This window comes from Triturus cristatus, chromosome 6 (assembly GCF_964204655.1).
Source record: "Triturus cristatus chromosome 6, aTriCri1.1, whole genome shotgun sequence".
In the NCBI taxonomy this organism is placed as follows: Eukaryota; Metazoa; Chordata; class Amphibia; order Caudata; family Salamandridae; genus Triturus; species Triturus cristatus.
Genome location: NC_140589.1, coordinates 1,348,015,723 through 1,348,031,046, shown reverse-complemented (window position 1 = coordinate 1,348,031,046; position 15,324 = coordinate 1,348,015,723). Strand labels below are relative to the sequence as shown.

General features: G+C 51.8%; 1 protein-coding gene across 1 annotated transcript in view; it reads right to left on the bottom strand.

Moving 5' to 3' along the window:
• Positions 1-15,324, bottom strand: part of USP34 (ubiquitin specific peptidase 34) — a 2,509,780-nt gene that overhangs the window by 1,523,004 nt on the left and 971,452 nt on the right. The window contains exon 42 of the mRNA XM_085612349.1: positions 4,975-5,138. Coding sequence (XP_085468475.1) covers positions 4,975-5,138 — 164 coding nt within the window. The remainder of the gene's footprint in view (positions 1-4,974; positions 5,139-15,324) is intronic.

The following is a 15,324-nucleotide window of genomic DNA, read 5'->3' as shown; positions in this document are numbered from 1 at the left end:
AAAACAGGTTGGTTCAGGTCCGCTTTCTGCAGGCTGCCAAGGACCTCCTTGGTTTGGATGACGGGTCCCCCTTGCTGGGAGATGGGGGCTCGCCTGTGAGGCGACGTCGGAGCTCCTTCCCTTGGCAACGAGTGGGGCGTCCAGCTGCCCCGGGTCGGCCGGACCCGGAGACCAACGTACAGGAGAGGGACGCCGCGGTGGCCTCGGTGGTGAACGTGACGGAGGCAGCCTTGCAGGACTCTTCTTCTGCTGCCTAGTCACCCGGTAGGCCTCAGATTGATCGGCGCCGGAGGGCCGTCCTCCTTTCAGGTACCACTGGGTATAGATGTACTTTGTGAGGAGACACCCTGGACCTGTTCGCTGGAGGGATGGGGGCGGAGACACCGCCTCGGGGACTTGGGGGATAACCACAGAGGTCCCGGCTTTGGGGGTATTGGATACTCAGGTTACTTTTGTTTTTCTTTGGTGGGTCCCTGGTTGGGGGGGGTCCCGGGGTGAGGGAGGGGAGGGGGGTGGTTGGGTTTAGGGATGGGAGGGTCCAGTGGTGGAGGCCAGGGGGAGAGTGTGCGAGCGAGGTGAGGGATGTCTGTTGGGTGGGGTATGGAGAGAGGTCCTGGAATGAGTGACAGTGCACGACTCGGCTACAGACGGGGGAGTCGGGGGCGGAATTGGACTGGGTCTTTGGTCTTTTTGCCATGTCCAGGCGTGGGGCAATTACTGGCTGATGGGCCTGATGAGCCGCATGACAACCCGGGATGTGATCCGGTAATTTCTGGGGTTTTGCTCCGAGAGCGATGGCCCCGAGGGGCGCTGCTGGCCCGATCGTGGAGAGGGAGTGTTGGTCATGCTGGTGGAGGTGTGGGTTTGCTGTGCAGAGCAGGGGGAGAGCTGGCGGAGAAGGGAGAGGGGTGTGTGATAGGATGCCTGTTACCTTAGGTACTTGGAATGTGAAGGGGCTGAACTCGCCGCAGAAACGCCAGAAGGTTTGGAAATACATCCTGGACCACCACCTGGATGTGGTGGGGCTCCAGGAGACGCACCTGGCCCGGAGTGACGAGTCCCGTCTCAAGCATAGTCAATTCCCTCTTATCTACAGGTCCTCGGCGGGGTCCAAGCACAGGGGAGTAGCCCTGCTGTTCCGTTCGTCTCTCCAGTTTCAGCCGCTGGGGGTGCGCAGCGATAAGGAGGGCAGATGGCTTGTAGTGAAGGGAGTGCTCCTTGGCAGAACTTGCACGTTCCTACTGGTGTATGCACCCAATGCTGGGCAAAATCGGTTCCTCCTGGAATTGCTGCGTTCGGTAGAAGACTTTGTGGAGGGCGGCCTCTTTCTGCTGGGTGATTTCAATTTGGTCTGGGACAGGGATTTGGACTGCTATCACCAGCGGAGGGCTGAGGCCGGCCTCTTCTCTGAGGAGACACGACGGCGATTTGAGGAGCTTGGTCTGCGGGACGGGTGGCGTTCTTTACACCCCCTCTCCCGTGATTACACCTTTTTTTCCCACGTACACAACTCTTACTCCCGCCTGGACCATGTTTTCTACAGCCAATCCCTACGGGGGTCCCTGAAAGACGCGAAGATATTTCCCCTCTCTGTTTCTGATCATAGCTTACTGGCGCTGGGCTTTCAGTGGGCTCCTGAGGGGTCTGCGCCGCGTAGATGGTTTTTTCCGGCGTCAGTGGTGCGGGATGAGTCTTCTTGTAACGACCTCCGCAAGGCGATCCGGGAATTCTTTCAGCTTAACCCGGTGCGGGACACATCGATTTTCACTACCTGGGACGCCTTCAAGGCGTCGATCCGAGGGAGCTGCTTGGCCCTCGCACTCGCGGGGAACGCGACAGGGTTGTCCTCTCTCCCCTTTGCTGTTTGCCCTGAGTATTGAGCCTCTCGCAGTGGCAATCCGGGTACAGCCAGACATCCGGGGCCTGCCCTTCACGGGGGAACAACATAAGATTTCCCTGTTCGCAGACGATGTCCTCCTCTCCCTTGCGGATCCGGCGCACTCTCTTCCTCATGTGCAGACTGCCCTGGCGCACTTTGAGGCCGTAGCGGGGTTTCGGGTCAACTATAGCAAATCGTATATCCTCAACCTCACGCTCTCCTCGGCGGAGGTGGAACGGCTTCGCCCGCTCTCGCCCCTGCCGTGGTCTCACTCCTCGCCGATGTATCTGGGGGTCCGCGTGACCCCCACCGTGGGCAAGCTATACGCAGCTAATTTTCCCCCGCTCTTGGCAACTATTCAGGCGGAGCTGCAACGCTGGAAACCGCTGTTTATCTCCTGGATGGGCAGGATTCATGCGATCAAGATGACACTCCTTCCGAAGCTTTTATACCTCTTTCAGGTTCTTCCCATTGTCTTAGACAGCGACTTTTTCCGCCGCCTGAAGATGCTCATGCTGCGCTTTGTGTGGCAGGGGGGCAGGGCCCGCTTTTCCTTTACCACTCTTCAGTGGTCGCGGGCGGAGGGAGGGATGGGTCTCCCTGATATGCAACTCTACTACAAGGCAGCGCAATTGAGAGTCTTGGTGGAGTGGACCCAGCCACTTTCGGAAAAGCATTGGCTGCACATGGATAGGAGTGTGGCGAGCCGCACGATCTGGGGCCTGGTGTGGAAACCTAAGGGGGATAGGCCCAAGAATGCTTATCTTAGCACCCCTACCGGCACCACCCTGAAGGTTTGGGATGCGGTGGACCACCTTCCCATCGACCTTCACTCCCATACACTTCAATCCGGCCTTTCCGCCCACGCTTAAGGAGGGGCCATTTGACGCCTGGAGAAAGGGAGGCTGCCTGGCCCTCACGCATTTGTTCCACGGCTCCGCCCCTTTGACTTTCCCGAATTGTGGGCGGGACTACGGGATTGCTGAAACGGAAAGGTTCCACCACGGACAGTTGCTACACTTATCCCCGTCAGTACGGGAGGTGGCGACTCGGCCGCCTACCCCCTTTGAGGCCTTTCTCTCCCGCACCTCGACCATGCGCGGAGCTATCTCCTTCATCTATAGCCACCTCCTTGCCACAACTGCCACGCCTAGGCCACGATATATGGGTCACTGGGAGGGCCTCCTTGGTCGTGACATCGCGAATGAGGAGTGGTCCCATCTGTGGCGCGATTTGGCCAGACACAACCACTCGATGGAGCTGCAGGAGGAGCATGTTAAAACCATGATGGACTGGTATCTCCCCCCTGCCAAGCTCCATCGCATCTTTCCTAACACCTCGGATAGATGTTGGAGAGGCTGTGGGTTGTTGGGGGACTTCCGCCATATCTGGTGGGACTGCCCGATTATCCGCCCTTATTGGGAAGAGATTCTGGCCCATATTAAAGACATCCTGGGGTATCCTATCGTGGACTCTTTGGAACAAGTGCTGTTGGGCCTTAGAGACCCGCTTCTAGAACATCAGACCCGAGCGGATAAAAAAATCTTCTGGCTCTGTACTGGGGCGGCTAAAATTACCTTGGCAGCGGCCTGGAAAAAGAGGGAGCTCCAGCGATTTCCCTCTGGCATGCGAGGTTGTGGAAGTTGTTGAGCATGGAGCGAATGGCAGACGTATTTTTAGGAGACTTTAAGAACTTTGTTTTCCGCTGGGGGCCCTTAGTGCGCTTCCTCTCTCGGGGGCTACCAGCTGCAGTGTGCCCACCGTCGATTAGAGCCCTACATCTATTTCAAGTGTGAATACCGCAGGAAGCTGGCAAAGGTATGAGTGAGTGCGTGCTTCCACCACTGGAGGGGTGGGGGGGGGGGTTGTTAGAGGGTGGGGGGGTGTTTCCCTGGTTGTTTTTCTTTGGTTTGATTGATTCTTGTGACAGTCCGGAATCCGAGAGGGATGGGCTCGAGATACGGGACTTGGATGAGCCAGCCCTTGAGACCCACCTGTTGTACAATTTAGTGGGGCGGACTTTGTCCAACTGTAATGCACCTGATCCGGCGAACCGGCCTTGGCCCCTCATATCCTCTTTAGCGCTACTACCTTGCTGGGCCGGACAATAGAACATTTACTAGTCATAGCGGCCCCCCTCATCTAGTGCAACTCCCCTGCGTGGGAATTATGGCGGAATTGTCGCATGTCTTTTCCTTTCTTTGGTTATTTTTGTTTGTGTCTTATTTCATTACAATAAAAAAAATTTTGAAAAAAAAAAGGGGGAGCCTACACTGGCCTGGTGGAAGTTCACGCCGTGGAGCAGACGTGTTGTCACGGAAGAGTGGTGTCACCTCTGAGCTTTCACCCGGTTCAAGCAATGGACTCCCCTTGAGCGAAGTGGAGTGAAATGATGGAGCAGTAGGTGAGGTGTCTCTGCTATTAACGGTCTCTTGATTCTTTTCTGAATTCTTTCCTTTCCTTCTTATTTTCTGATTCTTATATCCATACATATATATTTCTACATATATGTTTGCCTTGATTGTGTTTCAATCATACTATTGATATGTTAGAGTCTGCTATGATAGGTGCATTTGGCTTACCGTGTGGTGCTATTTACTAATAAATACATCCCAGATATACCAATTAGTCTTTTCCTAGTAGCAGGAGGTGTGGACTCTTCTTGGCCAAGTATTCTGTTGTAGAAGAATGGGTGAATTCCCTTCTAGCAGGTAATTGTGTTCTACTCCTGGCAAGTGATGTGAAAAGTATGTTTCGCTCTAGAGAAGTGCTGTGTATATATTGTTTTCTTGCCTTGCCTTTGGGGGAGTGTTGAAAGTTTGCCCACCTTAGGAAGTGCTGTGTATATGTTATATTCCATAAGTTTGGAACTGATATTCTCTCCCTGGGAAAGTGACGGTACATACCTTGGTCCAGGGGAGATCTGAGCATTACAACATTTATACACCATTCCTGGAATGTGAGAATCTCATTTGTTGCCCTACCTAAAGCCGCTTATAATAACATATGCACAATTATTCATTCATTCATTAATAAACGGTAAAATAACAAAGAATACAGATATGGCAATAAATGAGGTTTAGAATCAAGCATACCTTAGCTGTAAATATTTCTTGCCTGGCCTCAGGTATCATATAAAGCTGTTGAATTGTAGATGCCATGTAACAAGTTGCTCCCAGATTTGTTAAACCAACAAACCTACATTCAGCTCGAACATCATCATGGGGCCAGTAGTCCCATTTGTAAGGGGCATGGGAAGCTGCAATAAGAAAGAAAATAACACACAAAAAATGTAAGTCACCATGACAGAAAAAGGATTATTTTACTTACCCTGTAAGAAACTGTTCTTGGCATGTGGAGCTGTAGATTTACATGCTTTGTATACTCCTGCTATCTAGTGGTGGGTCCGGATATTTGCAAGTTGTTTTTCTTCAAAGAAGTATTTTCCAGTCATGAGGTAATAATGTGCATGGGCATTGACTCCATTGTTAGATTGTTTTCCCGCAAGAGGTTGAGAATGGAGTAAGTGTAGTATAGAGAGAACGTGAATAAGAAGAACAGCAACAACCACAAGCACATGTGAATCTACAGCTCTACATGCCAAGAACAGATGCTTACAGGGTAAGTAACATAATACATTCCAGGCATGTGTGCTGTAGATATACATGCTTTGCATAGACTGCATAGCAGTATTATCCCAAAGCGGTGCCTAACCAGTGGGTGTTGAAGTTGTTTGAAAAAGTAATTTTAGCACTACATAAGCTTGCTGACAATAATGTTTGTTAAATGTGTGTGGTGTAGACAATGTGGCTGCCTTACATATGTCAGTAATTGGAATGTTGCCTAAAAAGGTCATAGATGCTCCTATTTTGCAAGTAGAATGTGCTCTAGGAGGTATAAAGGTATTTTAGCTTTCACATATCAAGTTTAAATACATTTAACAATCCATCAAGAAATACTGGATTTAGAGATAGGATTTCCTTTATGAGGTGGAGCAAAGGGAACAAAAAGTAGTTTTGTGAAAATCTTTTGTCCTATCAATATAAAAGTGCTCTTTTGACATCAAATGTATGTAGAGCTCTTTCTGGTACTGAATTGGGTTGAGGGAAGAACACAGGTAACTCAATTGATTGGTTAATATGAAAAGCAGAGACTACTTTTGGATAGAATTTTGGGTTTGTATGAAGAGCCACTCTATCTTTTTGAAGCTGAAAGAAGGGTTCTTCTAAGGTTAAAGTCTGTAGCTCCTTAAAACGTCTTGGTGAAGTGACAGCAATGAGAAAGGCAATCTTCCATGAAAGAAGCTGTAATGAACAGTTGTATAAAGGTTCAAAAGACGGACCCGTAAGCCTTGTGAGAACAATGTTAAGGTTCCAGACAGGTGCAGATGGTACCATAGGTGGTATTATTCTTTTAAGGACTTTCATAAAGGCCTTACTTAATTGAACTTTGAATAGGGGTAAAGGATGTCTATTTTGTTGATATGCAGTTACTGCTGCAAGGTGTACTCGAAGGGATATGTAGGCTAAGCCAACTCGCTGTAGATGCAAAAGATAAAAAATAATATTTATATAGATGCAATTCTGTTATTACAATAGATTACAAGCCTTTTCCACTTTGCTGCATAACATGCTCTAGTGGTGGGTTTTCTTGCTTCTTTAAGAATTGTCATACAATCTGGTGGTAGGTTTAAGTATCCAACTCTATGACTTCAGAGCCAAATTGCAAGAATGAGTTCCTTGAGGTTTGGATGTCTGATTGCTCCATGGTTCTGTGTGAGAAAAGAACAAGTTACTTACCTTCGGTAACGATATATCTATAAGAAACATTAGTTAGTTAGATTCCTCACCGTAGAATATCCCCAGGCGTCAGGCTGGATCCGGAAAGATTTTCGTCAGCAACACCCATGCGCGTCGCTAGGCGTCGTCTGCGGCTCCGCGTCCGTCGTCGGCGTCGTGATCGCCGGGATGACGTCGTCGGAGTACTTAGACGCCGCCCTCGTGCGCGGACGTCAGTTCATGTACATAGCTTTCCGTGCCAGGAACACAGAGCAATGCAAGAGACCGAAAAATGGGCCAAAAAATTCTAGGGCCCTGAAAGGGATGACCTCAACCCTAGATATCGGTCCGCAGCACGGGGAGGATGGGTGGGTCGGTGAGGAATCTAACTAACTAATGTTTCTTACAGATGTATCGTTACCGAAGGTAAGTAACTTGTGTGAGAAAGTGGCTCTGTATATACTGTTCCCTAATAGGTACAGGGTGTACAGAGTCCCCAGTCCCCCAGAGGCTGATAGAGGTCAAAGTTAGGTATGACCTTACTCTCAAAAGTGGTAGCTTGGTCGAGCAGTAAGGCAGTACCAGAGGACAGTGTAAAGCATTTATTATACACACTCAGTCAGCAAATGGTCTCACACACTCAATAACTGAACTCTAGGCCAATGATTTATATATATAAAATATATGCTTGTTTTATTTTTAGAACCACAAAGGGGATAAAATTATACTTTCTCAGAATGAGAGGTTGCATATAAATACTTTTTGTCTTAAGCAATGAATTTTTGTAAACAGTCACAGTTGGTTGCAATAAACAATCCTATTTCCTAAACATCACAATGCATTGAGCTCAATGGTACATTCAGGTTATTTGTAATAAATTACTTTTCAGATTACTTTTGGAATTCCAGGTCTGGCTCCTAGATCCAGCTCTGGGTCAGTATTCAGAATCAAGTGATGAAAGTCGACTTAATAACTGTAGTGATTTTTAAATAATATTTAGCTATTACAAAAGTTAGCACTTAGAAAATATTTCAAAGAAAACATTCAATGGATCTCTATGGCAAGAAATTCAAATTGCAGGTAGAGTACTTTATCGTTACTTTAGTAATCCAGGACTGGGCACCTACACCCAGGACTGGGGTCCTTATCAAAAACAGGTAAGTAATTTCGTTTGCAGAACTGGTACGATTTTAAAAGAATATTTCAAATTTGCAAAAGTAGACACTTAGAAGAAATTTCACAGAAAAGCAGACAATGGTTTCCTATGGGAGAAAAATGAGTTAGAGGTAAGTATAGTTGTGGACACTTTTCAGAGTCAGGGCTGGGCACCAAGATCCAGCACTGGGAGCTCACCTAGGAGCAGGTGAGTAAATTCGTTTTTGTCACTTGGCTGATTTTTGGTGAATTTTTGCAGTTTTGAAAAGTTCACACTTAGAAGATTTTTGAAGAAAAAGCCAGTCAATGTTACCCTATGAGGAAAATGAAGTTAGCGGTTTTAAGGGTAAGTACTCAACTGGCAGAGTTGAAATTCCGGGCATAGACTCAGGGGTCCCCCAGTGTCAGGTAGGTACAGTTGGTTCACCCTCAGCGGTTTCAGGACGGCCGGGTGCAGAGAGAGTTAGGCCCAATGTTATCCTATGAGGGATAGGGGGGCCTTGGTTGGTGGCTGCTGTCGGGCAAGCCACGCGGTTGTGGGAGCTGGGCTCCTGGTCACTTACTCAGGGCAAGTGGGGAAGTAAGTTAGTGTAGAGAGTGCACTGCCAGGGCCACTCGGGCGGCTGGGTGCAGGGTGCTTTTGAGCCGTCGGGCGCTCAATGGAAGTCAATGGGAATGTTCCGGTTTGGAAAAAGGCTGCAAGCTCGGGGACGAGGATGCTTCAGATGCCACCACCACTTCGAGAGGTAAGTTGGGTAGTTGTAGGTTAGGTGGGTACCCCGGGATTGGGCACAGGGGGCCGCAGGGCGCCGGGGTGCCTTTTGACGTCGGGAATCTTACCCTCTTGTTGATCGCGGTTGGGGTGGCACTCTGTTCTGAGGCTGCAGGCTTCTTCCGGGATGTCGAGGGGGGTCCTTGGGTGCCGGACTCGAGGTCACAGTCGCCGTGGGGTCGTCCTCAGGGTCTTTGTCCACTCCGGCACTGGCCAGGCTTGGCTGGTGCAGAGTGTGTTGGGTCCGCGGTCCCGGGCTGCTGCCAGGGGTTAAAAGTAGGTTTCTTGAGTAGAGCCTCTACTCATGGGAGTCCCAGGGAATCAGAGTTCAAAGGTAGCCAGGTCCTCCGGGGTTTTTGAGGTTGCTGGCCACAAGAGATGCCGCGCTGGAGCAGGAGCAGGTTCGTGGGTCGACAGGCCGGTAGGGCTGGGGCCAAAGCAGTTGGTGTCTTCCTCTTTTTAGCAGCTGCAGGGCAGGTCTTTTTTCTTCTTGCTCTTCTTGTAGGTTTCTATCTGGAATCTGCGGAAGGAAGGTTCAGGGGGCCCCTAAATACTAGATTTAGGGGCGTTACAGGTAGGTGAAGGCCAGGGACCAATGGGTCCTTGTCCTGGGGTGGGTACACCCCCTATCCTGCCTCTCTCCTGTGGGAGGGGGGCAGTAGCCTAATCCTGATAGGGTAGGGCCTCCCATCTTCAAGATGGCGAGAGCCCGGAGATGTGCTTCACCTCGCCTCCCCCACCTGAGGGGTGGGGTGGGCAGGCTGGCACATCCCCTGTCCTTGTAAGGGGTTTCCGGCCAAGCTTCCCGCCAGAGTGGGGGGTTGCAGTGGCCTGGGGAAACTCCAACTGGCGGCATGCCTTTGAAGCTTCCCTTTGCTCATCCTGGGGGAGGAGATTTCTCACCTCACCCAGGATGTGCATTGTTGCAGGCCCGGGAGAGCAGGGGCTCTCCCACCCAGGGGTCCAGCAACGTGTCTGCTGTGTGGCAGCCTGGGCAGCCTCAGAGCAGACGTGGATTGTAGGTTAGCTGTAAGGGGGCATCTCTAAGATGCCCTCTGGGGTGCTTAGTACATTAAATCCCACACTGGCATCAGTGTGGGTTTAATGTGCTGAGAAGTTTGATACCAAACTTCCCAGTCTTCAGTGTTGCCATTATGGTGATGTGGAGCTCGTGTTTGACGAGCTCTCAGCACCATGTACTTGTAAATGGCAGCACTGTACTTACAGTGCCCATGAATGGACCTGGGTACTGTAGGGGCACAGGGCTCCTGCTCCTGTGCCCACACCATAGGCATAAGGCACCCAGCCAGAGGAGTGGCTGACATATGCCTTGGCAGTGTAGGAGATGGGCATGGCACACAGAGATGTGTGCCATGTCGACTCTTTGTTTTGTCCTGCACCCAGACACTCAGCCTGCAAAGGCAGTGTGTGTGTGTAAGGGTACAGGGCCTCTAAGGGTGGCACAATGAGTGCTGCAGCCCTTAGAGGCCTTCCCTGGTCACAAGGCCCTGGGTACCTAGGGTACCATTTACTAGGGGCTGACATGTGGCCAGGGTTTGCCAATTGGGAGTTTGTATTTTAGGGAAGGAACACAGGTCCTGGGCACCTGATTGGCAGGAGCCCAGAGCACAACAAGGAAAAGTGCATCAGCTATTAGGCAAAAAAGGGGGGGGGGGTTACTGCAACAGAAACCCACTTTCTCACAACTTGTTCATCTGAAAGAAACACGTTAGATTCCTCACCTTAGAATAGATACCCCAGCAATACCAACCCCGGTGGTGGGTCTGTGAACCAAGTTCACATTAGAAAGTCCTGGAGAACAGAACGGCCAAAGAAGCCGTCTCTCCTGACTTGGCTGTCCAGGCAATAATGTTTGCAGCGAGGCCAACGTTGCTGCCTGACAGATGTCCTACAAGGGGACTCCCCGGCCCAGGGCAGTGGTCGCCGCTGTGGCCCGAGTAGAATGGGCCCTGAGCCCTACAGGAGGTTACTTTTTAGCTAAGGAGTAACAAGCCTTGATACACAAAACGACCCACCGAGAGAAGGTTCGTTTGTGCACCGCTCGCCCCTTCTTAGCGCCCACGTAGCCGAAAAAGAGTTGGTCGTCCACCCGGAACTGTTTGGTGCGGTCCAGATAGAAGGACAGCGCCCATTTTGGGTCCAGACAGTGGAGCCTCTCTTCCTCTTTCGAGGGATGCGAAGGCGGAAAGAAGGTGGGCAGCGTAACAGACTGCCCGATGTGAAAGGCAGTCACTACCTTAGGAAGAAAGGAAGGACAAGTTCTGAGAACAACTTTGTCCGGATGGACAGAAAGGAAAGGAGGCTTGGAAGAGAGAGCCTGGAGCTCACTCACCCTTCTAGCAGAGGTGATGGCCACCGGGAAAGCAGTCTTAAGCGTCAACAGACGAAGGGGACAATTATGAAGTGGCTCAAAGGGAGCGCACATCAGATACGTCAATACCAAATTCAAATCCCACTGACGCATTACGAAAGGGACAGGAGGAAACATGCGAGTAATGCCTTTAAAGAAGCGAGAAACAACAGGGGATTTGAAAAGAGAAGGCTGATCAGGAAGCCGTAAGAAAGCAGAGATAGCTGAATGATCACCTTTAAGAGTGCCCAGAGCAGAGCCCTGCTGGGCCATGGAAAGAAGAAAGAGGAGAACATCAGAAAGAGGGGCGGAAAGGGGATCCACAGCTTTTGCTGTGCACCATGCCACAAATTTGTTCCACCTGCAGGCGTATACCGATTTTGTGGAGGGACGCCTGACCGCCAGAATAACATCACAGATTTCAGGAGGCAAGTCAAATGGCATCAACTGTCGCCGCTCAATCTCCACGCATGGAGGTGGAGACTGGACAGGTTCGGGTGGAGGACTGTCCCCTGCTGCTGCGACAGAAGGTCCTCCTGAAGAGGCAGTCGTATCGGGGGATCGATCGACAGACTGAGTAGCTCGGGATACCAGTACCTTCTTACCCAATCCGGAGCCACCAAGATGACTTGGGCCCGGTCGCGCCTGATCTTCTTCAGCACTCTGGGCAGAAGTGGTATAGGCGGAAAGGCGTACAACAGACCGCAACTCCACTCGCGACGAAAGGCGTCCCCGAGTGAGTGCCGCCTTGGAAACTCCAACGCGCAGAACTGCTGACATTGCGCGTTCTCTTTGGTGGCGAAAAGATCTAACCAAGGCTCTCCCAACTGACGAAAGAGGCCTTGCGCCACGTCAGAGTTTAGACGCCATTCGTGATCCATCATGCACCGGCGGCTGAGTTCGTCTGCTATGGTGTTCAGTGAGCCCGCCAGATGTTGAACCACCAGGGTGATGCCCTGATGTTCCAGCCATGTCCAGAGGCGCAGAGCCTCCTGACAAAGGGTCCACGACCCCACTCCGCCCTGCTTGTTGCAAAACCACATGGCGGTAGTGTTGTCCATGAGAGACCAGAGTCCTCTGATCTCCGCCTCTCCCATGTGGCCCCCCCCCATCCTAGGAGGGACGCATCTGTCACTACTACGTGCTCCGGTTGGGGTAGGGAGAGGGATCTGCCACTGACTCAATGGCGGTCCGTGAGCCACCACTGCAACTGTCTCGCAGTGTCCTCCGAGATCAAGACCTAGTCGGACAGGTTGCCCCGATGCTGGGCCCACTGAAACTTCAGGTCCCACTGCAGAGCCCGCATTCGTCATCTGGCGTGATGCACCAACAGGATGCAGGAGGCCATTAGACCCAGAAGCCGCAGCACCAACCTGACTGAAACCCGGGATAGAGGCCGGAAGATGGCAATCAGAGCCTGAATATCCCGGACCCGCTGTTCCGGAGGATAGGCCCGGAACTGTGCTGAGTCCAGAACCGCTTTGATGAAGAGGAACTTCTGGGAGGGATTCAGATGCGACTTCGGCACGTTGATGGAGAACCAAAGCAAATGCAGGAAGTCGGCCGTAGTCTGGAGGTGGGAGGCGACTGCCTGGGGCGAGGCCACCTTCAACAACCAGTCGTCTAGATAGGGGAAGACTGGAACCCCCAATCTGCGCAGATGAGCTGCGACCACCGCCATCACTTTCGTGAACATCCGAGGGGCACTGGTGAGACCAAAGGGGAGCACGGTAAACTGAAAATGCTCCTGGCCCACCGTGAACCGCAGGTAACGCCGGTGGGCCGGCAGAACGGGGATGTGGAAATAATCGTCCTGCAAGTCCAACGCTACCATCCAGTCTCCAGGGCAGCCAGAACCTGAGCTAAGGTGAGCATCTTGAACTTCTGCTTCCGGAGGAAGGCGTTGACGCTCCTGAGGTCCAAGATAGGGCGTAGGCCCCCTTTGCCCTTCTTGGGAACCAGAAAGTAGTGGGAGTAACAACCCCGTCCTACTTCTGGGACAGGAACGCGCCCGATGGCCCCCTTGGCCAAGAGGGCCGTAACTTCCTCCTGCAGAAGTTGCAAGTGATCCCCCGACACACGGTGGTACTGTGGTGGCATGGCTGGAGGGGTCGCCTCGAAGAGGAGGATGTAGCCCCTTCGGACGATTTGCAGCACCCACCTGTCTGACGTGATGTAACGCCAGTGGAGCAGGTGATGGCGAACTCTGCCGCCCACTGGCGTGGAATGGGTCTGAAAGCACGGAATAGGAGGGCTTTGAGGCAGACGCTGCTGGGGTAGATGTGGACGGACCGGCACGTTGTCCCCCTGTACCGCCTCGGCGGAATCCACGTCCGCGACCGCGTGGAGGTTGGTTCTGCGGCCTGTGGTTAGGCGGACATGAGGGGGCGCCCCTTCCTTGGCCACGAAAGGGACGAAAAGCGGAAGCTTGCGGGCGCGGGGCCGAGAGGCCCAAGGACTTGGCCGTAGCCCTGGAGTCCTTAAAGCGCTCCAGCGCACTATCCGCTTTGTCGCCAAAAAGGCGACTGCCATCGAAGGGCATGTCCATGAGGGTGCTCTGGACATCCCCAGAAAAACACGTGGACCGCAGCCAGGCGTGGCGGCGAAGTTCCGCCGTGGTCGACATTGCCCGACCTAGCGAGTCCGTAGTGTCCAGTCCACATCGGATTGCATGCCGTGCTGCATCCCGCCCCTCGGCTAAGAGCCTGGGCGAGCCATGTCCGGGCCTCCTCCGGGCACTGGGGCAGCACGTCCTCCACCGTATCCCACAGGGAGTGGGAGTAACGGTCCAAGAGACAAGCGGTGGTAATAGAACGCAATCCCAAACTAAGGGAGGAGAACAGCTTCTTACCAAACTGTTCTAGTTTCTTGGATTCCCGATCCGGGGGAGCGGACGGGTGGAGGTCTGGGAAGTAGAGGCCTGGATAACCAGGCTCTCGGGTGTGGATTGCGGGGTGCATGGACAGAAAACTGGAGTCGCCCGGTGCAGGGCGGTAGCGCAGTGCCACGTTCCGGTCCACAGGAGGTACTGTGGAGGGCTTGGACCAGGTGCCCTTCAGAACGTCAACCAGTGCTTCATTAAACTGCAGCAGAGGCTCTGAGGAGCTTGCTGACGGTTGGAGCACTTCAGTGAGGAGGTTAGTCCTCACGGCCACAGAAGGTAGCTCCAGCCCAAAGGCTTCGGCCGCCTTGCGCAGCACCACAGAAAATGCAGCACCTTCCTCCGAAGCCACGTCGGAGGAGAGATGAAGCCAGTGTCAGGGGACGTATCCAAACCACTGACATCCCCCAGCTCGTCTGCCCAGTCCTGAGATAACTGGCCCTGCCGTGCCAGAGGGTCCTCAGACCCCTCCCAGTCGTCACAGTCATCCGATGGTTGATGAGCCCATATAGGAGCCACCAGAATCAGCGTGAGAGGTGTCTGCCTGAGTTTACGAAACACAAATGGAAGTAGAGGGAGAGGACGAAAAGCATAAGTAAATATCCCTGAGCAGTTGATCCATAGGGCACTGCCTTTGGATAGAGGCTGTGGGGACCTGGAGGCGAAGTCTGGACGTTTTGAGTTCTCTACTGTGGAAAAGAGGTCAATTTGGGAATCCCCATTTTCGAAAGTACGGAAGGAGAACTCATAGGTGAAGTTCCCATTTGTGTACTTGTTGCTTCATTCTGCTGAGATCGGCATTGATGTTGTCGGTCCCTCGAAGGTTTTCTGCCAGGAGTTGAAGTTTGTGATGAATTGTCCAACGCCAAATGGTCTGAGAGGGGTGTGGCAGCTGCAAGGTGTGGCCCACCCCCCGTTTTTGTACATAGTACATTGTTAAAATATTGTCTGTCTGGACTAGAGCAACCTTCCCTATCAGATGAGGTAGAAACGCTTTTAACGCTAGCTGAACTGCTTGCAGTTCTAGGTAGTTGATGTGAAGGTTCTGTTATTTGGTAGTCCCGAGACCCTGAACTGTTAGATGTTGTAAATGTGCACCCCATTCTGTGAGTGATGAGTCTGTTGTGAGCACTACTTGTGGAATAGGGTCGACAAAGGGCTGCCCTTTTGATACATTTTATGTGTTCCTCCACAGCAGAGAGCGATAAGTGTGGCTGTCTACCAACACTAGATCGGTTAGCTGACCTTGTGATTGATTCCACTGATGTGCTAAGCATTCTTGTAAAGGACGCATATTTAGTCTTGCCTGAGGAACTATTGCAATGCTTGACGCCATCGTCCCTAGTAATTGTATGAAAGTCCTGACTGGGAGATACTGATTGATTTGGAACTGGAGTAACAGTGTTTGAAAATTGTGAATCCTGGCTGTACTGGGATATGCTAGAGCCATTTGAGTGTTTAGAATGGCTCCTAGATATGGTTGTATTT